Source organism: Trichoderma evansii (assembly GCF_050947405.1).
Source record: "Trichoderma evansii strain SZMC 28006 chromosome Unknown GGI43scaffold_40, whole genome shotgun sequence".
In the NCBI taxonomy this organism is placed as follows: Eukaryota; Fungi; Ascomycota; class Sordariomycetes; order Hypocreales; family Hypocreaceae; genus Trichoderma; species Trichoderma evansii.
In genome coordinates, this window is record NW_028145166.1 from 64,312 (window position 1) to 77,212 (window position 12,901).

A 12,901-nucleotide genomic window follows, 5' to 3' on the forward strand; every position below is an offset into this window, starting at 1 on the left:
GAATTATTTACTAGGTTTATCCCTTAGGAAAACTACCTTATACTAACTATCTAGTGTACGGTTTGTTATAGTATTACTCTTTTTATTATTAATTAGTTATTTTATAATTCCTCTAAGATACATATTACTTATTATAATTATAAGAAATCAGGTTATAATATTTTTTTTATTAAAGCTAATTTTTAAAAAATATTTATAATATATTAACTTCTTAGTATAAACAGCTTATTTTTTACTAACTTCTACTTGATTTTCTACCTAGCCCGACCTGATATGTACCTCTGATAAATTAAATAAACCATTAAAACTTTTTTATTAAGCCATAGTAGAATAATATTTCCACAGCCTGTTACCTAAAGTATTATTATTCCTTACTACTGTTTTTGCTTTTGGATAAAGCAAATAATAAGCCAGATATTTGCCAAGGCATTATTAGGGCCACTGTTATCAATGTTTAATATCCACTCTATGTTAGGGCCTTCAAGGGATGCATCGATCTCCAGTTTTTCAATACTTAGTCCCTCGCCCTCGATGTTTTCAAAAGGAGTCGTTGTTTTTAAGGATGTTTGAAGGGAGTACTTGGCACCCTTCTTCATCTCGGTAATTAGGATGACTTTCCGCGCCATGGGATTACAGCCACGGGCATACAAGGGAAGCCGGTCGCCGATGCCCTGTAGGGTTATGGGTTTGGACGGCTTCTGGGGTGTCCATTCTGCTGCGGTATGGGCCCACTCAGATGGGAACTCAGCCTTGAGGTCTAAGACAGCAAATAGTCCAATATCGTTACTCTCTTTCTCAAAGTTTTGCACGAAACTGGCCACACTATTCAAGGCGGCCGCATTGAGTTTAGAGCCACCATCGAGACTGGTGTAGTGAATGGTGAGAAGCACATCTGATATCGTGCCATAGTCAAAGGTTCGAAGCGTTTGTGGGAGCTCCAGTCTCCACCAAGAGATTGCGCCGGCGCCTTCAAATGGCAAGTATCTCTCTGACGAGAAGGACAGCTCGAAGACACCAGTGTCGCCCTTCGCAGTCGAGATGGCTATGCTGTTGATGGGAACCCTGCTCCTGTGAAAGTGTTTTTCTAGCTGTTCTTGGTATGAGTTGGCATCATTGCTGATGCGGTATGTATGCTTACGCAACGTCAGAGTAGCATTGACACCCGTGTAGGGTCCTACAATGCAGGGAATGGTAACGGCGACGGATCGCAGGCGCCGGGAGTAGTGGCCCGGGAAATCCATGTCGAAGAGGACCTCGGAGACGTTGAAGTCGCACATGCCAGTCGCGCGCAGACGCATGAGGGCGATGGGCGCAATCTGTCTCAGCGATACCGTCTTCGTCACTTCAAAGTCGTGTCCGCGCTTCTCCAGGTACGCTGCCTCCATCTGCTTAAGCGAGAGAAAGAGGGCCTCGCCGCTGAGTAGTCCGTCGCGTGCCGGATCCCAGTAGCCAAACCGAATAAAGGGATTCGAGGGGTCTTGCGCCTGCGGTCCGCGTTCGAACAGGAAAGCCGCCTCAGCTTTCTTGGCAATATCGTAAGCCAATGTGTACATCTGATGTAGGGCTTTACGAGTCTCAATCTCCAGATAGAAGTAGAGCTCGTCTTTAGTATACTTGTTGGTGAGGAACTCGACTACCCCTGCCGCGTTCCTCGCTACCAGTTCCTGGTTGGAAATTTCCTGCTTCGCAAGTTGAATCCGCGATCGCTGTGCGACTATCGACTTGTTGAGATGTCTATTGGTTTACTTGCTGTCAATAATCAACCACGCACGAAATCATGGACAAAGGGAAGAGAGATTCCACTCACATCAGCTCGTATCCCGCAACATTGGCAGCTAGAACGCGTTCCTGGAATTGCCGTATATTGCTGGCCTTTTTGGCGGCGTTGGTCGACTCGAATGTAAAGGAATCCGCGACAACCCGCAGCATCCGTGCGAAACCCATGGTCAGCTGGCCAATGTCCTTGGGGCCCCAGCTGATATCAGCTCCTACCCCTAGCGGCTGGACCTTAGCTGTCACTGCGGGCATTGATAGCAGGGTTGCGGCGAAGATATCGGCCACGCTGACCATGTCGTTTGTCACCTTAGCTAGGAGTGACTTGTCCATGTCCTCCTTCTCTTGCACCGAGAACACCAGGTCGCCGGCCACTACAGGCGCTGGAATTTTCACTTCGATCTCCACGTAGTCGAGGTCATCCTCTGCCAGGGACGTGCCATCCTTGCCAGCCAACGATGCGTAGAACTGATGGCGACTCAGGGGGCCGTGCCGACTTTCAATAAGAGCCTCGAGAGTCTTGTTGGCCTCTTCAAGCTGTAACTCCCGCACCCTGCTCACGACTTGCTGCATAGCCGCGTCCTGCTTGGCCTTTAGGAAATTCATGGCCCCAGAGTCGCGCTTCTCCTTGACGGTCAGAAACATGAGAGCTGCGGTCCTGAGCTCTGCACAGAGGTTAAGGGCTTGCGGCAGCAGGTACTGAAAGCGGTAATTAGGCAGCCCCCTGTCGAGATCGTTGAAGAAACTCGACACATTAAGCCCCTGGCTAGATGCGGCAACAACACCCGCTGGGTCGACGTTCTGCCCCTTGAGACTGTATGAGACAGCCTTGCCGTTCAAGTCCAGGCATTGGCGAATGTTGGAGATACGTTGGTCGACCAGGGCCTTGATTTCGCGAACGCGGGGGTTGTCAGGGACACAGAAGTAGTGTGTCCCAACCGAACCAGCAACGTTGGGAAGCACGAGATCGTTGCCAAAGTCATCCTCGACCAAGTGCGGTGTTTGCTGTGAAAAGAGAAGTGTATTCTCAAATTGGGCCATGGCGTTGCTGAAGGCATCCCATTTGTCAAGCAAGGAGTAGTATGTCTCCAGCCTTGTTCTTGTTCTCTTGGGGATCCGCTGTGACTTCGGGCCACACATATGGGAAGCAAGGACGTACATTTGAAGGGCAAGTGGTAGCGTCTCAAGTGAGTTGTGGCGAAAGTACCAGTCGCCATACGCAACTAGTGTGTCGAGATACTGCAAGACGGTCCATTTCATATATGCTAAAGGTCGGCCCCTGGCCACGAGGTGCGGGGCAAAGGGATGCTTCCGCCACATGTTGATCGGACCGGAGTATTTGTCAGGCACATTCGGCTGCAACTTGTTGAGAAGCGCCTCGAGAAGACTGGTGGTGTTGACCCCAGCAAAGGGAAGCCACTTCCACAGGCGCTTGGCATACGGGTCGAAGACGCTGTGCATCATCTCGAGCGCCTGGTCAAAATGTTGGCTCTGCAGCAGGTTGCCGGCCAGCTCCATCGGCGCATGGAACCCTAATTCCCAGTTGTAGAGAGAGTATGGCTGCGACAGTTCGTTGAATGACGCGTCTCCCCCCGGCTTGTCCAAGACGTGCCCAAACGCTGACTTATCAGCGTCGCACTGGCGGCAGAGGGAGGCGAAAAGGGGCTTGAGCGTGTCCGTTTGATTAAGTTGGTTGAGCAGGCCGTGGACGAACTTGTGATGGAACGGAATATCCTTGCCCTTCATGGTCATGATCGAGTCCAGTGTGTTCACCGGATACCGGACATGCGGCCGACCCTTGGGGTTAAACGGGACACCTGTAGCGGGATCTTGGAGCGAATACATTGTCGGCGTGGGCCATGTCTGAGGCCGTCTGCTGGACCTGGGACTCATGGCCAAGTGAAAGGATGTCCGCATGTCCCAGGCCAGCTGCGGGAGCTGTTTGGTGGGAATGCTGCTGATGAATGCCTGCGATCCGTGGAACTCGAAGGCGCCTACCGCGTCGCCGCTTCGGTTATAGACCACGATGAGCACCCAACTCACTGGGGTGCCATCGGGTAGAGTCTCTTCTCGGGCGTATGGCACGAATTGATACATGTCCATGGGCGGCGGGGTGAAAGACGAGGCGGGCTCCGAGATACCGCTCAGGGTGACCTGTTTGTTGGACCATTTCTCGTTCTTCAGCTCAACCCAACCAAGCCTTATCTCCCATGTGTGGAGCCGGAGAAGCTCCTTGGTCTGAAGTTCCTTGTCCTGAATCTTCTTGGCCTTGTCGCTTGGATTTGGGAGCATTATGTCTTCTGGTGAGGTTTTAGGGACAGAAAAGGGGATCAGCTGCCCGAAAAAAACCAGGACCCTCTTACCGACTACAAACGGTATGACGTAGCTTCCTTCCGAGGGTAGCAGTGTGGGTTTGTCTGGGTTATCCAGGAAGAGAGCATCGACATGGTAGGTTGGAATGTCGATAGGAGCGAGCTACATGCAAGCATCAAGCCCGGGGTTAGAGTTGTCGCGACTGATGGGTACACATACATACATGAGAAGTGTGGGGGGGCTTTCTTTCAAGTGGTCGACTCACCTGCCACGGTTTCCAGTTCTCTTCGGTTGCCGAATAGGTTCGGTAAAAGAAGACATGGGGGCTGCTCCGGGTCATGGCGATGAAATGGACGATGTGGTTGCTTGGGTCCTTGTCATCCTCGAAGATGCCCTGGACGAGTAGGTTCGCTCGCTGATCGAGCCCAAACAGGTAGTTCTTGGTGGCGTCCTGAATCAACTGCGCGTCAACGTCCTTCTGCAGAATTTCCGCCTCAAGAGCAAGGTAGAGGTCGCTCCTGTCGTCGCGGAGTGCGGGCTTCGTGTAGAGCTCTGGCCAGAGGAACACCATACGGTTGGCCCTCCACAGACTCTGCTTACTCATCCACTTCCACCGCTCCTGGTCCAGGGCGTCGTTTTTCAATGTCGGATACTTATCCTCTTCCAGGCCAAGAATGCAGCGTTGCACAAACTGCTGCACACTAGAGATTGCCTGCTGGAGTCGCGACGTCTGCATGCAGGCACCCATCTGGACGTCTATCAGGAAAAATTCGAATAGCGTATCCGCGTCGACTACATGGTATGGCGCCAGGGACTCGTGAACTACGAGGTAGGCCACCAAGGCGTCTCTCTGCGCCATGCGAAGTTCATCGTGAACAACCTTTGCTGTTTGGCCCCATTCAGCCATCGAGTAGCGTGACCGGGCCGACTTGCGAATGTCCTTGACCAAGGCGCTTACCTGGTCGAATTCAGCAAAGGGCGAAGACCACCTGAACAGCGAATGCATGTCGACCATGATCTTGCGCACCATGGTGAGCGCGGACTGGATATCGCTGAGGACTTTCTCATTTCGGTAGCTAGCGACATCCGTCATGTTCCATCTTTTCTCGCCGATGAGACAGCTAACATCAGCCTTGTTCCATTGAGTGGCTTCGCAAATCTTGTCCACGATCCCGTTTAAAGTGACATCGCTAGCCTTGACAGCCCGTGCCCATTTGAAAAGGCTGATAAGATTTGTTGTGGTCTGGGAAACTGAAGACCGCAGATCAGAATATGCCATAACCCTCAGGATGCCACTGAGATTAGGTTTGTTGATATCGAAGTCAAAGTCTTGGATTACAGATTTGCACTGGAAGAACTGTAACTCCTCGATTGATAGCTTGAATGCCTGTATCAGCATGGAGGATTTGACAAGCTTTTGAGAGATTCGCTCTACGATATCGCAGCAAACCTGTGGTATGAGGCTGGATGTGGGAACAGTCGTGGGCACGCTTTCAGGAGCGCTCCATTGCATGCTGGTCACCACCAGCTTTGTTGCTATTAGCCTGTAGGATTTACCCGCTGTGAGTTGCAGGGGTTCTGTCAACCACATATCGCCAGCCAGTTGCCGAACAAACGGGACGGGTGCTTGGTCACCTAGAGTAATACCGGATGGCTTCGTTGCCCTAGAACAGAGAAACACATACGTGCCTGTTGTTGGCGGTATAAGGTAACCGTTCCAGACTTCTCCATCACCCCCACCACAGCTCTTGTTATCATCTACAACAAGACTCTTCAGATCGAGAAGAGCTTCCATAGCAGACTGGGAATTATCTGCCCTTTCTGACATCAGGTGCGCAAGGAGTGTCTTTACCACATCGAGCGGAACCCCTTCCGCCGTTCTAGCCATTGTTTCGACGACAAACTGCTCGCAGAGGCTTGATCGGAGATGTGGCGCAAACATTTTGAAAAGCTGGGCCCATTTCAAGTCAGGCGAGTCTTCTGCAGATCGCAACTTCTGGGCCACCTGATTATATTGCGTGTTTGTAAATATTGGTGCCAGATATACATTGAAGAAGGCGTGGGCTTGCTGGTCGATCTTGTCTATGGCTTCCAACCAACCTTTATCGCACGAAAGGCCTTTGGCGCTCTCTTTTTCGTCCTCCGTGAGAAGCCCCTTCACAGTCAAGACACTTCCCCTGGCGTCCGGTGTGGTCGGGTAGTCCATGTGGGCATTCAGGCCATCGTGGTTAATTTTCAATCCACCTAGAACCTCGGCCATGAAAGCAGTTGTGTCCTTGAGGAGCGAGAGAACATTTGATACACGAACTGGAGAAGACAGCTGGCTCAACAGCTTCGCCAGGTCGTCCTCTGCAGGGTCATTTCCGAAGTTGGCCGTGGTGTCAGGGTAGCTTCCTTCAATGTTGTTCAACCCCTTCAACAGTGTGGATGCCGTTTCCACAACCTGCATCTCGTTTGGTGCAAACTCGCTGTGATTGTCTTCTTTCACGAGGTAAGAAAGCTGGCTCATCGTCAAGCGAGAATCATTGATGCTGGCAACTGAATTGACAAACTTGAGCGTATCAGTGGGGTTGGTCGTATCCGATGTGCAGTCGTAGTCGAATATCTCGACAGCCTCTAACAGCGTGTCAGGCTGTACCTTCAACATCTGTGAAAGCAACACGTAGCGGTAGATTACTGTCATGCTCCATATGGTCAAGTTGGCCTCATCCAGCTTGGCGTGGGTTAGAACCGCATCCAGGACGGTAGGACGCAGGTTGAACGCGGCGAGAATAACGGGCTTGTAGTCTTTGATTTTCTTATCATGACCGAGGAAGTTGTCGTTAGCATCTTCGGTAAAGACTGGATCCATGTCAACAATGCCGTGTGCCCGAAAGAGCTGCTGGTAAAGCGAAGGGTTGCCAGTGGTGTTTATATTTGCCCAGAGCGCGAGAAGCTTAACGAGCTCCACACCCTTCGTCGCTTCCTGCAGCTTGCGGACACCAGCGACTTGTACCAGGACACCTTCCGTAATACCAAGTCTCTGGTGCTCCTTACAGCACGTGGTACAACGTTCAGTGTCGTTAGTCTTTGCCGAGAGCCCGTTGAGCGCCATGTCTGTTTCCTCAATGGACCACCCGGTGCGTTTCTTAAGACGGATGAAACGCTGAATGCGGTCCCATTCCTCGAGCGAGAGTTTGCTCTTGTCTTTATGAACGATGCGGACCTTGTCAATGTTACAGGTGTCAGCAGCTTCGTTCGCGCCTTTGAGAATGACGCGCTTCCCCAGGCACTTGAAGCATTTGACGAAGTTGGGCACGAATCTTTGAATGCAAGCCCTTCTCCTGGCCGTCTTTGTCTCCTCGCTGTCATCACCCTTTACTCCTAGCTGAGAGGGCCACGTTTCCTTGAGCTTCTGGTCGGCAAAAAGCATTTCAATTAGTTTCTTGTACTTCTCCTGCTCCTGCTGCTGCTCCTGGTCCTGCTCCTGGTCCTGCTCCTGGTCCTGGTCCTGGTCCTGGTCCTGGTCCTGGTCCTGGTCCTGCTCCGGCGTATCTTTTAGGCTGTCTATAAGTGATTGTAATTTATTATCGCTGCAGTTTATATTATCTAAAATGAACTGGTCTATGCTTGTCAGGTAAGCCGGGTTGACGTAGTGCGTCCCAACGAGGTCGACAACGTCCACGTAGTCAAGGCCCGATCGCACAAGGAACTGCTTCTTGACGTATTGAAGACCCGTCGTCTCGTCGTCACTGTTCAGGTCGGCATCGGTCGTGTATCCCCAGTAGTCTCGGACTTCTCGCACGCTTATGCTTTCATTGTACGCCTTTTCCCTTTTCGAAAGTTGGCCGCAAGTGATGCAGTACCGCGTTAACCCACGTTTCTTTGTCAAGATCACGTACTCTTCGGGGACAATGCCGAGGTATTCCGCGGAAAGCGCCTTCGTCCGTGCCTCTTGGTACAGCTCGTCATGTTGGCTCGTTTGCTCGAGGCCGACGGGAGCCGCATGTCGTTTCGAAAAGACCTCCATTATCTCGTGCCGTGATGTTTTGAGAAACTTCAGATACTTGCGCATAGCAGTCAAAGGTTGATGAAAAGGTAAACTACTGACAGGGTATACTGCCTTCTGCAGAATGCGGTAGGCTTCGTAGCTGGTGTGCCGGGGCTCGGCGAGGAGCTCATTGCTGGTTTCCCCGTCGACATTGAAAACATCAAGCGTAAACTCGGTGTTTTTCGTCCACGGCGTCGGATAATCGCACTGGTGAAGGACGAATGATTCCATGATCTCGGAAGCGAGATCCGCATAGGGAATGAGAGTATTGGCATTCTCGCATGTTAGTTGCAGATGCTGTAGGTCAGGTCGCCGTCTCAGAAGGACTTCAAGTGCCGTGTTCTCGTATTTCCCTTTGGATATGTTGGTAAGACCTGCATCTCTTTTTCTTTTTTCACTCAGGGCAGGATCAAGAGTGTTGTTGCGTAAGAATTGGAGCAGCTCAACAAAGTAGCTGGCTGGGCTCAAGACAGATGCACAATCGTCGCACTCGCAGTAGTCCAGCCCGCCAAACAGTTGGTCTAGGCTGACATTGGTTTTGTTGTCCTTTGCCACCTTGTGAAGTATTGCTGTTCTCGTGGCTGTGTCATCTGGGCCATCTATGGCCACGAGGCCGACGCCCTTGACTATCTCTGAGATTTGACAAGAGTTGAGTCATTACGCAAGGAAATTCTGGCAGCTCGGTCATGCAACTCTGATGCCGCAGCTGCGTTTATCTTGTCTTTAACAAGCTTGACAAATTGACACCTCGGCATCTGAGCCACTTTATGCGCACTCGACACATGAGGATTGGCGAGGAGGGTCTGGAAGTGAGCTGGTTCAACCGTTAGTGCTAGCATTCGCTGAGCTTTGCTAAGTACTTCCATAACCTCTCGCTGAGTGTCCTTGTCTATTTTAGGCAGTGCGTCATCTTTGTTGATGGAAGCGAGGGGTGTTGAATCGAATCGAAACTCCGGGTTATCATCTAGGAAAGTCATTACTGCATCTCGGATATGAGATTCCAGTGGGATCTGTGATTGTGGTTGGTTAGGTTCATGATTCAATTCAGAAACGTTGCAAGAGTTGCTAACCTGCCTATTTTTCACCATGTATTTGATAAAACCAGAGCTATGACTCTGGAATAACTTACAACGCCAATGGAAGCGGAGGCCGTCTTTCTTGCTTCTCCATTCACTCCTTCAGGTTTAAGCTGTAGGGCCACGTCTTGCCAACTTTGAATTTGTCCCTGAGAAAGGATATTTTTGATAGCTATCGCATCATCGCCAAGGATTTCAGAGAGGTTGTAAGCGAGCTCGAGATCGGGAGGCTCTGTGTCAAGGCTCTCTGACGCCGCACCTTTTTTTTCGATGCGGGCAATGGCGACAGGGTCTGCATTTGGAACGATCTCAGCGAGCAGGGTCGCGCGAGAGGAGTTGGACGCCATCATATTTGGTATTGGTTATCTGTAACATAAGCTTTAGTCAAGCTCTAGAGACTAGGAGGATGCAGGGCATTTGAGAAAGTGAATGAATCATCGCCATATCGGGCATACAGCATGAGGAGAGGTTACGATATATTATCGCACAACCGTCCGTCGAGTCTCGATCTGATTTGAAGTATGCTAAACCCTTCGACATGAGGCGGTTTGCACTAACCTCCGAGGCTGACCAGTCGCACGTAAGTTGACGTAACACCCATTGTGGTGCTACCAACCTCGACGCCACTTGAGGAGTTTGAGTTTCCGACACATTTCAGCGAATCTTTGTTTTAGTGATATTGGAAAACCCTGCAGTATTGGAAGCATGAGCCTTGTGAAAGCACTGAGGCAAAGCGGACATATGAAGTAGGTATCGACTCCTGACGTTCTTCACCGTCTCATCTTGAACGAACATTATTATCCATCTTGTGAGTGAGATCTGGCAGGGATCGCTCCATTGAATATTCAGCCGGCTCAAGGCGGAATCAATGTATCTGCAACAAGGTCAAAATTGTGCATGGTATTCCTCTTTTCCATGAAAATCTCATCTTGTATTTTCTTCTGTTCACTTTTGCGGATTGTCTCATAGCCTCCCCAGTCATAACATATTCTCAGATTGCATAACGTATCACTTAAAACGATTTTGTATTACCGCTGCCATTTAGCACTTCGGTGAATTTTTGAATGTGGCATTTGATTGGCAGCAGCCAAACTTGAACTTGTTGTCTACCTCGACCTGGAAGTCAGACCGACACGTCTAGATTTCATCATTGAATGGCCAAGATGGCAATGAGTGCAATTCATTCAATTTTTTCTAGTCACTATTCATCCTATTGGAAGACTCTGCTTTGTCTTGCAAGAATAGAGGTTCTCAAAGGGCCGCCTGGTTTGCTAGCTGTCGAAACCTCGCCGACACTAGCTCATACTTTCAGTTCTGTTATGCCTTCTAGAGACGCATTTGCCCTGTTGGGATAGAACAGCTGACAGAGACAGGTTCCATTAGCTCCAAGGCATAAGAAACACCACGTTATTGTATTGCAAATAGCCGACGCTAGAAGAACCGGGCTCTTGAGGGCGGCTCGCAGCTTGAGATGACCGCTCTAGAAACACTGCCCCCTACTGCCACCAAGTTCCCTCGATTGCTCCGTTGGCTCATGTTGAACCTAGCAAGGGCGGAGCTGGTCTCATTGCTTTAATCAAGTTGGTTGAGGTCAACCACAGCGATAACTCGAAGTTCGAAAGGCTATTAGACCGCATCCCGCCAGCCAATATATGAACCTCCACGTTGTTTGCTTGGGTCCTAGTGCTGCTCCTCCTAATAGCAACGAGATCTGGCCTACGATCGCCATTCCCAGGCGCCATTGCCCAAGTGAAAGCCCCGAATCTGTTGCCGAGCCCTATAGTCTTGTCCGGGATCCTGCCTTGGTAATTCGAAGTTCCTGTAAAGATGATCACCTTGGTGTCTTCACTGTCGCCATTGAGCTTCTCAATAGCGACAAGATCCGGCGATTGACTGCCTTGACCGCGACTTGTCCAATACGTTGCTACGAACTTGAAATTTGAGACGGTAATGTTGGGCCGTATTTCCACTTTTAGGATAGTATGTTGGAAGTCAGAAGCCCCTGAAAGGATGCACACCTTGACTAATCCCGTGTTGCTGGGGGCTTTCTCAACGGCGACGAGATTCGGTTTACGTTTATTGACGTGCCGTTGTAGCATTGTGAAATCAAAAGTTTCGTCTGTGTTTGGGAGTGGAGTTCCTTTTTGCAAAATGAAATCTTGGAACTGCGACTCCCCTGAAAGAATGTGTACCTCGGTACTATTCGTGCCTGTGTTGCACTTCTTAATCGCAACGAGATCTGGACGTCGAACGCCATCGCCATCGTTCCAAAATGTCATCGCGAAACTAAAAGTTTTGTCGGTAGTGTGAAGTGCTGTTCCCTTATGCAGGATCAACTTTTTGAAATTAGAAGCACCCGAAAGAATGTAGACTTCTGTACTCTCCGTAATAGTATTACTCCTTTTTATGGCAACGAGATCCCGCGATTCAGGGCCGATCCAATCTGCGATAGCAAAGTCGAATGTATCATCTATATTACGGAGCCCAGTGACCTTCTGCAGGACAAAATTTTGAAAATCGTCAAAGCTTGATTTCGGATAAACAGAGCCCGCGAATTGGCCATCTCTGACGCTGATATTTGTACCGCCTATCACAGGGGTTTCATCCACCATGATCCAGCGCGGAAGCCAGGTACACATAATGGACTCCAAATCCGGGTCAGCTGTTTCGACCAGAGCTGAATTATCCTGCGCTGTGAGCACATCCCGAAATACTTGGGACTTCGGCCAGGCGTAGTTCTTTTCGAACCAAGTGAGGGCCACATCCGGGACAATGCGCTTCACCGTGGCGCTGGGTTGATGTTCATGAGGAAACCCCAAGGTATGGCCCGTCTCATGAATGACTACACGACGGAGTTCGTCATCCGGCGTGTCCACTGTGAACGAGTCGAGATTCATTGTCGGGTCAGTCATAGGAACAGAAACAATATCGGTTCCCAAATAGGACCAGTGGCCATCGTCTCGTCGTCGTGCGATTCTGACAGTTCCTATTTTGTTGTCGACTTGAGTGAAACGCACATTTGCAACATCACCCCATGCGTTCATGGCGCCCAGGATACGAGCAGCGTCATCGGTGCCATCGAGGAAGCTGACTGTGAGCTGGACTGCATCGTTGCGTGGCCAATATTTAGGTTCCGGCTCGCTTTGCCAATATTTCCGCGTTGGCGAAGCAAAACCCTCAAAGAGGCCGGACTCGGTCCGGAATTTGATAGTGCAGAGTTTGAATTCTTGACGCGCCATTATGCTGCCGGGGTAACAGAAGGCATCTTAAGCTAGCATTGAACTGGGCTTGTGTTTGCAAAACACTGTCTGGTGACTGTGAAAATCAGCAGACTGCAGCTAGGGCTTGTTCTGGTAAGGAAGGTGTGTAAACCGTTAATCTCTTCGGAGTACATGATATGTATGGAGTTTGGGTACTGTAAAAATATGTACATGACATCTATATTTATGCAATGGAGAATGCTTGAGCGTGGATGCATTTCAGAGCACGCGGAGAGGTCTATATCAGCTGGTAAGTCAATGATCAAATGGTAATCAATCTAAGCGCGCCTGCACGACCCACACTGCTAATATCTTATAGGGCGAAAAAAATAACCTATAGGCGCCGCAGTATTGCACTGGGGCAATAACTAACAACCAGCATAGTTTATAGTTTCTCATATTACGAGGAGCTTGGGTGGTCTCGTCTCACCTGAGTAGGGGCAATCGAG

The 12,901-nt window shown here is 50.0% G+C and overlaps 2 protein-coding genes across 2 annotated transcripts; both read right to left on the reverse strand.

The window, feature by feature from the left end:
- Positions 1-218: 218 nt before the first annotated feature.
- Positions 219-7,581, reverse strand: GGI43DRAFT_418859 (uncharacterized protein). Its single transcript, XM_083207592.1, has 3 exons — positions 4,352-7,581; positions 1,808-4,248; positions 219-1,734 (listed from the first exon to the last, which is right to left on the reverse strand). The coding sequence occupies exons 1-3, from the start codon at positions 7,496-7,498 to the stop codon at positions 375-377; spliced, it is 6,948 nt and encodes a 2,315-aa protein (XP_083055259.1). The 5' UTR covers positions 7,499-7,581; the 3' UTR covers positions 219-374.
- Positions 7,582-10,635: 3,054 nt separating this feature from the next.
- On the reverse strand, positions 10,636-12,771 carry GGI43DRAFT_302940 (uncharacterized protein). Its single transcript, XM_083201568.1, has 3 exons — positions 12,754-12,771; positions 12,624-12,690; positions 10,636-12,507 (listed from the first exon to the last, which is right to left on the reverse strand). The coding sequence occupies exon 3, from the start codon at positions 12,429-12,431 to the stop codon at positions 10,725-10,727; it is 1,707 nt and encodes a 568-aa protein (XP_083055260.1). The 5' UTR covers positions 12,432-12,507; positions 12,624-12,690; positions 12,754-12,771; the 3' UTR covers positions 10,636-10,724.
- Between the last annotated feature and the right edge of the window lie 130 nt (positions 12,772-12,901).